The sequence below is a fragment of the Telopea speciosissima genome, chromosome 7 (genome assembly GCF_018873765.1).
Source record: "Telopea speciosissima isolate NSW1024214 ecotype Mountain lineage chromosome 7, Tspe_v1, whole genome shotgun sequence".
Taxonomy (NCBI): Eukaryota; Viridiplantae; Streptophyta; class Magnoliopsida; order Proteales; family Proteaceae; genus Telopea; species Telopea speciosissima.
In genome coordinates this window covers 23,535,833-23,548,984 of record NC_057922.1, presented here as the reverse complement: position 1 = coordinate 23,548,984, position 13,152 = coordinate 23,535,833, and the positions used below count along the sequence as shown (strand labels likewise).

At 42.4% G+C, this 13,152-nt stretch overlaps 1 protein-coding gene across 1 annotated transcript in view; it reads left to right on the top strand.

The window, feature by feature from the left end:
• Nucleotides 1-13,152, top strand: part of LOC122667865 (protein PIR) — a 120,972-nt gene that overhangs the window by 93,398 nt on the left and 14,422 nt on the right. The window contains exon 20 of the mRNA XM_043864313.1: nt 8,099-8,242. Within this exon, the coding sequence (XP_043720248.1) occupies nt 8,099-8,242 (144 nt within the window). The remainder of the gene's footprint in view (nt 1-8,098; nt 8,243-13,152) is intronic.

Below are 13,152 nucleotides of genomic sequence, written 5' to 3'. Positions count from 1 at the left end.
TTTGATTTTGTTATAAATAAGAGGCTGGGGTGATCGATCAGATCATCTAAGCATTAATTCCCAAGGCTGTTAACACTAATATATCGACACACTTCTATCAGTACAGTAATTTGTTGTCCAAATCTGATGTTTTTAGAAATCGCAAATATTGCTAAAATATTGGCTGCATATCTTAAACTTTAACCTTTTTGGTTCATAATATCTAGGAATTGATTCATTATAATTTGTAAAACTAGTACCATAGGCACTCAAGTGTTTTATCAGTGTAAAATGTTTTACAGACTCTAGGAAATGTTATAAAGTGTGTTCTGAAGTTTTAGCAAATGATGAGAAAGACATGGAAGAGAACATCTTAGAACTCACTATCATAAACATCCATTTGTGTAAGAAAATAAATTGTAGGTGGTGTACATGTTCACATATGCAGATATGCTACTACATCTAATCATCATCTCTTTTATGGTTTGCGTGTATGAATTTTGTCACAAGTTAAAAATTTAGTAAGTAGGGTATTGAGTTTTTCATCATTATTTGATTATTTTCAGTGACGTGTAATTGGTTTTCTCTATTTGTTTGACACGTGTAACTGGTTTTCTCTGATTTTTTCCAAGCTTCTCCTTTCTCCTTCCCCCCCCCCCCCCCCCATTACAATCCCTCTTGGGGTTAAGGTTGGCATGGATGCTTCTGAGGTCTTTTATACTCATGGTGGGGAGAAATAGATCATCATGAACATGATGAGTTATGTAGAGTCTTAGAAGGTTCTGCCCCCAATTTTAATCTTGCATTGGAGATCATGATTCCTCCTAAAAAGTTCTAGAAGTGCCATAAAGGGGCTCCCGAAGCATATGTGGCCAGCATGAAGAGCTGGTGGAAATCTAAAGGCTGAAAGCTACTTGACTGTGGTGGTAACCAAAGGTGGGTAGATATGATGAAACCCGGGTTAAGTTATACAAGTATAGATCCTCTCCTGAATTCTCTATGGGTCATAGTATTAAATCTTGTTTCAGAAGGCCATTTCGTCCAGACCGAAATATCCGAGTCGTCAAAATATTGTATTTGTTCTATGAGTTTTGCTTGGCCATTTGTGGGTGTAAAATGCCGAAATACCGAAACGAAATGACAAATTTCGACGAAACTGTGCATTTTGTAGACCAAAATTACCAAGATTTTCGAAATTTCCGAAACGAGATGACCGAAATTTCCGAATATTGCATTTTTTCAATTCGATGTTGCATTTTGTTTCGACTCGATCGAAATATTCGAAATTTCGACCGAAACTGAACGAGATTTTGAACTATGCTATGGGTGAGGTAATGTTATCTCACTTGATGGATGCAGAAATTGAAGCTATGCTCTGGTTTATCCAAATTCCATTGTATGAGATTATCCAAGATGATTTTAGATGAAGTTATGGAGCTGAAATGGATTAACCACTTTGGAACGAAGTGAATGAACACACCATCTATGTTAGCAAGAATGTAGGCTGTTACATTGGTTCAGATATGGGGGTCTGGTACAGGCATGTGTCAAGGACTAGGATTCTCCATATCCCTAAAATTTAGATTACTGGAATATGTCTCAAAAATTTGTCTCAGTGCAGTGACAATGCTAAATGTGTCACAAAGAGATATTGGATTCCTTAGTACGATGACTTTCATCTCTTCTTATCAAAGTGTCATTGTATTATTATAGTACTAAAGTACAATTATTGTTTGGATGAAGTATTGTAATTCATACTATTATAGTTATAAAAATAGTATATGGGATATAAATTTTAAAACCTAATTTATAAAGAGTGTAGAACATGGAAACGATGGAGGGAGTTGACAAATTTCTTAAATTTTTTTTTTTGGATGAATAAAAATTTAAATTATGAAGAAAGGAGCCGAAATGTACACGCCCGAGGGCAAAAAGCCGCAGCTAAAGGCTAGCTAGGGCGCAAAATGGAGAGGGGAAGGCCCCAGGAGACAACAATGAGCCTGTTCCTTGGGGTGTCCAAAACACTAGAGAGGGGGAGGGAACTAGCTTTAGAAGAAACATAAAAAAAGATGGCATTCCAAATCTTGTCGAAAGAGCGGGAGTTGGACGTCCATCTTCTAAGGTTGCGTTCCATCCAAATGTGAGAGATAGTTGCACAAAAGGCAAGCTTGCCGATCGAATCACAAATAAAAGTCTTCCCTCCAAACGTCATATCAATCCAAACCCATTCTCTGTGGAGAGGAAGAGGGATGCGGCGGTTAGGCCAGCACTGCCGAAGAACACGGGTCCAAATGAAAGAAGCAGAGGGGCAAGAGAAGAACAGGTGATCTGCATCTTCCATGCCATTCCAACAGAGGCAACAGCTAGGAGAGACCTGCATATGGCGGTGAATGAGGAAAGCCTGAGTGGGGAGGCAGTTCACTAGGGCGCGCCAGGTGGTGAGACTGTGCCGAGGGATGTGCCCTTTAAACCAAACTACTCTGTACCAAGGACAAGGGGTCCCTCTAACCATATCCCAACCGGAGTGGGAGCTGAAGCTGCCCGAGGGAGTAGGGAGCCATAATAAAGTGTCACCTCTACCTCGGTGGCCGGGGGGGATAGGGGGGAGGGAGCTCCAAAGATCAGCCAGGGGAGGGGGGGAGGGGACCAAGAACCTCTGGTGATGATGGCGGCAACTGGGGAAGATCTGTCCAATCCAGAGGAGTAAATGTCACGGGGGCTGACAAGGGAAGAGAGAACACCAGATGGGTGCCACTTGTCCAGCCAAAGAGAGGTAGACAAACCATCGTCGATCCTGCAAGAAATGGCCTCTCTGGCGATATGCCTCACTTGGAGAATCCTGCGCCACACCCAGGAGGTGTCTGAGGTTGGGCTAACCGTCCAAATAGAGTCCCTACGGAGAGGGCCAGCATACACCCAAGAAGACCAAATGCTGGTTTTGTTGGAGAGGAGCTTCCAGATAAGCTTGATCGAACCAGCAAGGTTGACATCCTTTATCCTTCGAATCCCAAGCCCTCCCTCAGATTTGGGAAGGCAAAAGGAAGACCAGCTCTTGGGGTGAAGAAATCTGCCTGAGTCCGCACATTTCCAGAGGAAAGTACACATAATAGATTCCGCTGCTTTGATGGTAGCCTTGGGAAGGCCAAAAACACCACTCCAGTAGATGTAACAAGATTGGAGAACCAACCTGATGAGCTCGAGCCGCCCTGCATAGGAAAGGAGTTTGGTTTTCCAAAGCTGAAGCCTTTTGCGGAGGAGGTCTAAAATGGGGGAGCAGTGATGGGCTGAGAGCCTAGCAGGGATAAGGGGACGGCCAAGGTATCGGACGGGAAGGCTGCCAAGGGTAAAACCGGTGAGAGAGGAGAGGGAGGCTTTGGTGGTATCAGGAACCCCAGCAATGAAAATTTGGGACTTGAGAAGGTTGATACGGAGGCCAGAGAGGTCCTGGAAAAGGTGAAGGGAAGACATGATGGACTCAATGGAGAGGGTATCAGCCTTGGAGAAGATCATAAGGTCGTCGGCGAAGGCAAGATGGGACAAGCTGGTAGGCTTACACTTGGGGATGGGGGAGATGAGGTGGAGGTCGGTTTTGGATTGTATGCTTCGAGAGAGCATCTCCAAGGATAAGAAGAAGAGGAAGGGGGACAAGGGGCAACCTTGACAAATACCAACAGAGGACGGAAAGTACCCAGCGGGGCTGCCATTCAGGAGAACAGAGAAGCGGGGAGTGGAAATACAAGAATGAATCCAGTTAACAAAGATGGGAGGGAAGGACATTTTGAGAAGAACTTTGGAGATAAAGTCCCAGCTGATGGAGTCGAAAGCCTTGTGAATGTCGATTTTCAGGAGGGCGGATGGGGGGTGGGATTTGCGGTCGAAACCTCGGACAATTTCCTGGCAACGGATGATATTATCCGCAATGCTTCGCCTAGAAATGAAGGCAGATTGATTGGGGCTAACAAGGGAGTCGATGACAAGATGGAGACGGTTGGCAAGAACTTTAGCAATGAACTTATAGAGGAGGTTACAAAGGGAGATGGGCCTGAAATCGGTCATGGAAGAGGCTCCAGGAGACTTGGGCATGAGGCAAAGAAAGGTTTGGTTGATGCTATGGATCTGATTGGGATTGAAGAAGAAGCTCTTGATGGCTTTGGTTAGGTCGTCTCCAATGATGTCCCAGCAAGCGGAGAAGAAACTCATGCTGAAACCATCAGAGCCGGGGGCTTTGCTAACCTTATGGAAGCGAACAGCGGAGACAATCTCAGAATCTGAGGGGATGGAGCTAAGGGAAGTGAGGAGGTGGGGAGGGATGAATTTGTTTAGGAGGTCCTCAGGGATGGTAGGTTGGGTAGGAGGGATGGGGGGAGGGGGGTTGAAGATACCTTTGAAATAGGCCACGGCTTCAGATTTGATGGCCTCCACCAAGGAGAGGGTAGAGCCATCAGAGGAGGTAAGCGAGAGTATCGAGTTGGAGTTGGACCGGGCTTTAAGGGAGCGATGAAAGAAGGCGGTGTTCGAGTCACCAAACTCTAGCCATTTGATGCGGGATTTTTGTTTAAGGAAGCTTTCTTCTTGGGAAAGCGCAGAGGACAACTCAGAAGCAGCAAGGTTCTCCTCCTCCGCGAGGGTGGAATTGAAAGGGTCGGACTGAAGCCGGGGTTGAATGGAGGAGAGGGTGTCACGACAGGAGGAGACACGAGAGGAAATGTTACCAAAGGAGGAGGAGTTCCAGGATTTGAGGGCCACTTTGACATTTTTGAGTCTCAGAGAGAAGGCAAGAAGGGGGGAGGAGAAGGAATGGACAGGAATGTCCCAAGCGGCTTGAACAACAGGGAGAAAACCAGGGTGAGAAATCCACATGTCAAAAAACTTGAAGGGCTTAGGGCCGAAGGATAGGAAGGGGAGGAAAAAGAGGGAGATGGGGGAGTGATCAGAAAGGCCTAGAAGGTCGAAGGAGGCATAGGAGGAGGGAAGGGATGAGAGCCAGGGTTCATTGACGAGAACTCTGTTAAGCTTGCAGGCAACTCTGTTGGGACCAGAACGCCTATTGTGCCAAGAGAAGTCAGCACCCGACCATCTGAGGTCGTTAAGCCCAGAGTCCTCAAGACAGGAGTTGAAAGAGTCAACGGCATGGTGGTCAATAGGGGAGCCACCCAACTTTTCATGACTAAATCTGACGACATTAAAGTTGCCCCCCATGCCCCAAGGAGAGGAGCTAATTCGAAGAAAGGGAACGGATGTCGTCCCATAAGGGGAGCCTATCCGGGTGACGGTTAAAGGCATAGACCACGGTGAAGAAGTGGAGATGGTTATGGAGATGGTCGGAGATGCGAAGGTGAAGGAATTGGGGGGAGGAGGAGATGACCGAAAGATGGAATTGGAGGGATCCCAAAGAACCCAAATGCGGCCATTGGGAGAATGATTGTAGATAGTGAGGAGGGACCAAGAGGGGGCAAGGAAAGTGGCGATGCGAGAAGAATTGGACTCAAGCACCTTGGTTTCAAGAAGGCAGCAAAGGGGGGATTTGGAAGATTTGAAGCGGGAACGGATTTCAGCTTGTTTGGCCGGGGCATTGAGGCCACGGACATTCCAAATGGTCCAAGGGATCATAAGCAAGGTGGGGGTGGAGGCAGCCAACCCGTGGTGGGACTAACTCGGGAGCCCGGGGGGACACTACGGGCCCGAAAACGATACTCTCTCAAGGGGGGAAAGCTGACAAGAGGGAAAGAATGAGGAGGAGAAAGCAAGGGGATAGAGGGTTGAACCGAGTGGTTCAAAAAAGGAACAAGGCTATCTCTGGACCCGGTTTGGGTAAAGGTTAGAAAAGTAGTAAGGGGGTTTCGGGTCGGGTCGGTTTGAGAGGGGTTTTCAAGAGAAAGGGGTAGAACATGGGGTTGGATAAGCTTGGGGGTAGGTGGACACGTGGAAAGGGGGTTTACATTGGGGGAATGGTTGACTAGGGGAGACTTCGTTAAAAGCGAGGGCAGGGTGGGACGAAAGCTTAAAATGGCACGACAAGGGTTGTTAGCAGTGGGGGGGATGTGCCTAAGGTGAGCAAAAGTGGTAGTGGTGGGCTTTGAGGGCGAAGGGGAAGCGGCAGGTAGCTCTGAAGGGGTAGGGGATGCAGTAGGCATAACTGTAGGAAGAGGCTGCAGCTCGGCATCAGGGTACTTCCAGGGCTCAGGAGGAGCAGTCGAGAAAGCAAGGTTGCCATCAGCGTCGTGCTCGAGATACTGGAGCACGGCAAATCTGTTGCGGCCAGGATCTGGAGCACTGCAAGGTAGGTGATCATCGGGCAGCTCGCCACTGGCAGGAGGAGGATTCCGATGGCGGCGTCTTTTCCTTCTCCGGCCACGAGAGGGGGGAGGAGGGGCTTTTGGGTGGAGTGCCCTGAGATTGTCAGACGAGGGAATCGTCTCAAGCTGTTGAACGGCAGGAGCAGCTGCCGCGGCTGATACGAGAACCAAAGAAGAATCATCCATCGAAGTCCTTCCTCCAGAAGATCCACCTAGAGCAGAATCTTCGTCCAAAGGAGAGTCCTCAAAAGCAGGGTTCGAAGCAGCCGTAGAGCCACCAGGAGCAGGGCAGCCAAGCTTCGAGGAATGACCAAACAGCTTGCAATGGGAGCAGTGTTGAGGGAGCCATTCATAGATGATCCTTTGAGAGGAGGAATGGCCTTCTTCCATGATCGTGACAAAATCTTGAGGAGGATCGCTTGCGTTGAGCTCGATGCAGATTCTAGCGTAGGGGTTAATTGGAAACCAGAAGCCCCTAAGGGATTAAATGCAAAATACGAAATTTTTTATTCTTTTAAGCTTGAAGAGAAGAGTGAAGTGATAAGCCCCAATTTAGGGCTGACTCTGGTCTTCAAGTTTGTGCCTGATGAAGAAAACAGAGAAGCAACAGGGATGGAAATGAGCACAGTGCTTCTGCCCCCCTTTTTCTGTCTTTCATCTCCTCCTCCGCTGCTGCTGCTGGGCTGCCCACCTTTTTCATTTTTGTTTTTTGGAAGAACTTGCTGCTGCTACTGCTTCTGCTGAAACAAAGTTATTGCTTTCATTTTTTTCTCACAAGACAGAGATGTCCGATCCAAGTGAGGAGGATCCAATTCATATCCTGCACCTGCACCTATTTCATATGTCAACATGGGTACTACTACTGCTTCTGCTACTATTTTGTAACAAAGAAAAGGAAAATAATACAACTTTTCAGAGCAGCTCAAAAACTTGGAAGAAATGGGAAGCAAGAAGAGCTAGTTTTCATGGTAGACTACAAAGAGAAAATCCAGGCAGCAAGTTGTTCTTTTTCACTCTTAAAAAATAGAAATCCTGGAACCAACGTTCCCATAAACATTAACACCACATTCCAAACAAATCTTTCTTTTCCTTCTGTAGCCTCTCCCTTTTAGAAAAAGGGCGGAAAGGAGATAAAAAAGTATTGGGTTTGCCTCTACTCTCCTTCCCTTGTGTTCGAACCATCTTGATCCCTAGTTCCCCACCTCCTCCAGAGGCCTAGGTTTCTGTATCCTCAAAATGCCTATGCCCCAGCAAATGTGCAACCTCCAAAGGCTTAGGTTTCTAATCTCGCTCATCTGAACCTCTCTTTTTTTTTAGGGAGGTGGGGGTGGGGGTGTGATCTGCAACAACAGAATGATGGGTTTCTTTGAGAAGGAAAAATGAGGGAAGTTTCTCAGTTACCACTTCCAACAAGAAGAAAAAAAAAAGAGGTAACTCAAGGTCCCAAAATTATTTTTTTGAATAACTCAAAGCACAAACCCCCATGACACCAAGATTAACCAAAATAAATTAATTTTGTCATTAAACAGGTTGCACTGTTCATTTTCATGTATTGGCATGTGCATATGCACACACATAATTTTATCTTGGTTTAGAAATCTTTGATATTTAGATGATTCTGCTTTTAGCAAATAATTGGTTTTTTTTTTTTTGTATGAATTGCAAAAAATTGATATGTTGATCTTTGAAATTGATTTATACCATACTGGGCCGCTAAGAATTTCTGTTGACCGACTCTGTACCATTAGATCGTTAGAAGTTTGCTAATTCTCTGTGATTAGTTTATTTATGATTCCTTATGTTAGAATATCCTGTTATTGTAGGATCTAAATATGGCTCATCAGAGTTTTGCACGATTGCACAGTGGATTCTTTGGAATACCTCATATGTTCTCCATTGTCAGACTATTAGGACCTAGGTCATTGCCATGGCTTATTCGAGCTCTTCTGGATTATATATCAAACAAGGTAAGTTCCCCAAACAACTGTTAATTTCTATTCGGGTGTGTAGCCTGTAGAAAGTTGACAAGATAGTGTAATTCCCTCATTTATTTCTTCCCCTGTCAAGTGGTATGTTCATGCACATCGTGGCAGATTGGATAAAATGTTTATTCCTTAATATACTTTTTTCATCTTTCTTAGTCTTTTCTTTTTTTTTTTCCATTAATAATGTTGTCAAGAATGGGTTTGGTGCTAATCTGTGGATCTGTAAGATGTCCTTATGACTAATGGATCTATAGTGTAACGCCCCAAAACCCGAACGGTCGGATTTCGAGTCGTTAACTCAATCAACCTGCTAACATGGTACTAAATCTCGTTTCGTTTCGGTGTTTCGGTCTGACCGAAATTTCGTCGAAATCTCGGTCGAAATATGGTATTTTTCTATGGGTGTAAAATGCCAAAAAATGTCCGAGATTTCCGAAACGAGATTACCAAAATTTCCGAATCGAAATTTCCTAAATATTCGAAATATTGCATTTTTTCATATCGGACTTGCGTTTCGTTTCGGACAGGTCGAGATACTCGAAATATTCGATATCTCGACCGAAATTTCGCGAGTTTTAGTACTATGCCTGCTAATTCTCAAGGCAACACAATGAACACCTAAGATAAAATCTCATCTTGACAGTCATTAAATTTAAAACCGAAATAAATATCCGAGTCTTCCAAAGGAGAAACATAATTAATGTTCCAAACCAAATAAACTGAAATAGAGTTAAAGTTCAACATGGACTATCCAACTCAAAGAACATAAAATACTACTCTGAAGATAAACCCAAATATTTCTCTTGGGCAAGCTCTTTCAAATCACTCGCGCTCAAAACCACTCTTCCCCAAAATTCTCTAGCTATATCTTCGTCCTCATCTCAAGCTTGACTAAAGTCCTCATCTGCAAAACATCACATTTTGCCTGAGTTTTGGAAACTCAATAGGCTACCTTAATAAGAAAATGAAATGCTTGAGAAGACAAGATATCAGTGGTGCAAGGACTAGCCGAATAACAAAACGTAATGTATGCAAGTGTAAATTTTTACATCCATAAATTTTCAAAATACAATACTCATGAATTACATTCCAAAATCTAAATCAAATTCGAAATGACAACTATACTAAATTTCGTATAGCCTACCCATCAAAGGGGCAAATAGCCATTGAAAGTATCCCATGACAAAATATAACATCTCATTCAAAGCAAAGCTGGTTACATGAGAAATTTTCTTATATACTTATAGAAACGGGCAAAAATCACCAAAATAACTAGTGGTACAAGTATAGCCCACTAGACTACTTTACTAATACTGCACGGATACTAATGCCGCCCTATTCCCATTCCTTACCCGTCATAAGGTGGTATAGGACTTACAAAACAAATCAGATTCAAGGGCAAAGGGTTTTCACCTCCCATACCGTCGTACGGGGTTTCTAGTGAGAAGCAACAAAAGGGACTCTAACGATAGGACCATAATCCATCTTTTTGGGCAGCTACCCCCAAGGACTAGTAAACTAGCCCCACTTGCGGCTCAAAAGTATTCTCAAACATAATGGAGTAAAGCAATAAAGAGTATCATTAAAATAATCACATAAGACTAGACTCCAAAACAGAGTTTAAAACCCCATATTAGGGTATTAAATAGTTGCATGACATAAAATCAAAACAGGATTTTAAAACCCCATAACAGTATATTAAATTAAAACAATATTTTAAAAACACCATAACAATATATGGACTAAACCAGTATTTTAAAAACACCATAGCAGTATATGGACTAAACCAGTATTTTTAAAAAAACACCATAGCAGTATATGAACCCAACCAGTATTTTAAAACACCATAACAGTTTAAGGAACTAAAATAGTACTTTAAAACATCATAACAGTACATGGAACTAAAACAGTATTTTTGAAACATCATAACAGTATATGGAACTGAAACAAAATTTTTAAAACATCATAACAGTATATGGAACTAAAACAGTATTTTTAAAACATCATAACAGTATATGGAACTGAAACAGTATTTTTAAAACATCATAACAATATATGGAACTAAAACAGTATTTTTAAAACATCATAACAGTATATGGAACTAAAACAGTATTTTTTTTTTAAAAAAGAACAGCGTAACAGCTTATTAAATGGTAACATGAGGTGAAGCCAGAACAGGGCATATAAAAAAAACAGCATAGTAGACTTCAAAACAGAAATTTTAAAATACATGAGATGAAGCCAAGACAAGGTATAAAAGCAATATTAAATGATTTCATAGGAATGAAGCCAAATCAGATTTTAAAGACACCATAACGCACAGTTTTAGGCAGATTTGTATATAGCTCTAACCCATTAAAACCCTTAGCCTATAAACACCAAACCCAAGCAAAACTAAGACAAGAACCTTAGTCTACCCGAATCTGAGTTTCTTTTCAGACAATAACAAAGATTAGGATAGGGAGCCTACCTCCAACAAAGCCGACGTCCTCACCCCTCTCTTCAGCCGTGATTCTTCTTAGCACTTCTCTTCTCCTTTTCCAATCTTCTTTGGCTCCTCTTATGCTTGAAGTCTTCAAGCCAAGATGGAATGGTTCCAAAAGGCCTATTCTCCTCTGTATAAAAGCCCAAAACCCAATCAGAAATAGGGAAGGAAATCAGACATGATTCCTCCCCCCTTCCCCTCTTTCCCCTTTTTTTCTTTCCTTTTCTTTTCGTTCCTTTTTTGTTTTCCTTCTTTCCGTTTTTTTTTCTCCACAATCCCTCAATGGGTCTGCCCAGCGACCCAATTGGCTCTCGGTCAAGCCCAATATTTTGGGTCACTACATATAGCTGGTACATATAGCTACCCTTATTTTCTGGCTCACTTTGTGTATTGGTAAAAGCTTGAGCCTTGAGCTGCTACCATGAAGACGCAGGTTTGAGTTTGAGGGTGGCCACTTCCTCCAAAAAAATCTGAAGGATAAGACCCACACCAATCCATCCATCCCTGGGCCCTTTGGAAGCAGGAGTTGTTTTAGGTTATGGCCCTTTCGATGAATAAGAGATACCATTTTTTATCGAAGAATAGCAGAATCTATAACTAGAGAAATTCCAAACATGCCTGGGAATTACAGCAAACATCATGTAATAAACTAAGAAACAGAAAATTTAGCCCTAATGTTCTCCTTTACAATCTTTCATTCTTTCAATAAATGACCGTACAAAGAATTTCTGGTAGTGTTCTCTAGCCAAACAACCCATTGTAGAATTAGCAGTCCTTAGTCTCCAATGAAATGATAAAGTCCCCAATTCCATCTGGTTGCGAGTTCACCAAACTACTGTCATCAAAATTAAGTTTTTAATAGCCGAAGGGGGTGGAGGACCCAGTATCAAACAGTCAAACCTGTCTGCATGCTGTTGGATTTGTTCAGCAGTATCCCATTACTCATCAACATATAAAAGATACGCCATGAAATGATGGAAATGCAGCACCCAATTAATGAATCCTCACCATTAACATATCGACATGATAAGTTTTCTCTTAAAACTCTACTATTTCTCTTCCACCATAAACCCTACAGTTTCTCCATCAATTTATGTTAAAGAATGTAACTCTTTCTTGAAAATGTATGGTTCCAAAACCACAATAGTTCCAGGATTGTCCTAGGGCAATGCCCATAGAACTAAAACTCGCGAGATCTCGACGAGTTTCTCAGTTTTCAAAGGCCTCGAGATGAAATCTCATGCGATACAAAAAATTACCCCAACTCGAGCGAGATCTCAACCCAACCGAGATCCATGGATCCAGATCTCACGAGATCTCGCCGAGTTTCTCGGTTTTTGGAAAAACCGAGACGAGATTGCCTCAAGTCTCAAAAGTGCAATATCTCGGCGAGATCTCCGATCTCAGTTTGGATCTCGGTTTCGACCCTTTTTTTACCCCACCTACCAGTTAAATACCTTACCTAACTTGCCAAAACTCGACATATCTCGGCAAGATCTCGGATCTCGGGTCCAGATCTCGGGTTGACCCAAAGTTGAGGCTTCGAGTTGGGAAAAAAAAATGCACCTTACCGAGATCTCGACTCGTCTCGGTTTTTCCAAGAGCCGAGTTGATACCGAGACCCGAGTTTTAGTACCTTGCCGAGATCTCGACCCAAACTCCTTTATATGGGTGCCGGATCTTTACCCAGAGGCAAGATCTCGGTGGTTTTGGTCATCTCAGTGGAAAATCTTGGTATACAGACACCTATCTATGCAAACCTTAGTATACAAACACTTATTTATACCAGAAACCAAGACAGACACTTATAAATGCCTAATATCATTTAAGTAAATGTTTTTGTATTTGTATTTCATTTACTTAAGATATTATTCATAAATAATTTTTGTTTTGAAAGCTTTCCAACAAGTCCAAGATTGCTTAAATCTGATTTATATTGAAGGAGTTATGTACCAGTCAAACTTAATTTGGTGTGCGAGAATGCTGTCAAAATCGCTCTGAATGAAAATATTTTTTTGGACATCAAAACAAATGATATTTTACCGCACTTTTGGTTTTTAGCAATGTTTTACCATATTAAGATTTATGGAATTTTTAGACTTGTTTAAAGCTTTCCAACAAGTCCAAGATTGCTTAAATCGATTTATATCAAGGAGTTATGTATCGGTCAAACTTAATTTGGTGTGCAGAATGTCAAAAATCGTTCAATGAAAATATTTTTGACATCAAAACAAATGATATTTTACCGCATTTTTGGTTTTTAGCAATGTTTTACCATATTAAGATTTATGGAATTTTTAGATTTGAGAAAAACCCCAGCATTAGAAAGTTGAAAATTGCATCTACCGTCGAAAACCCAGTTTTTGTTCTTGAACTAGGGGTTTGACTTTTTTTCCTTTTGGAATTT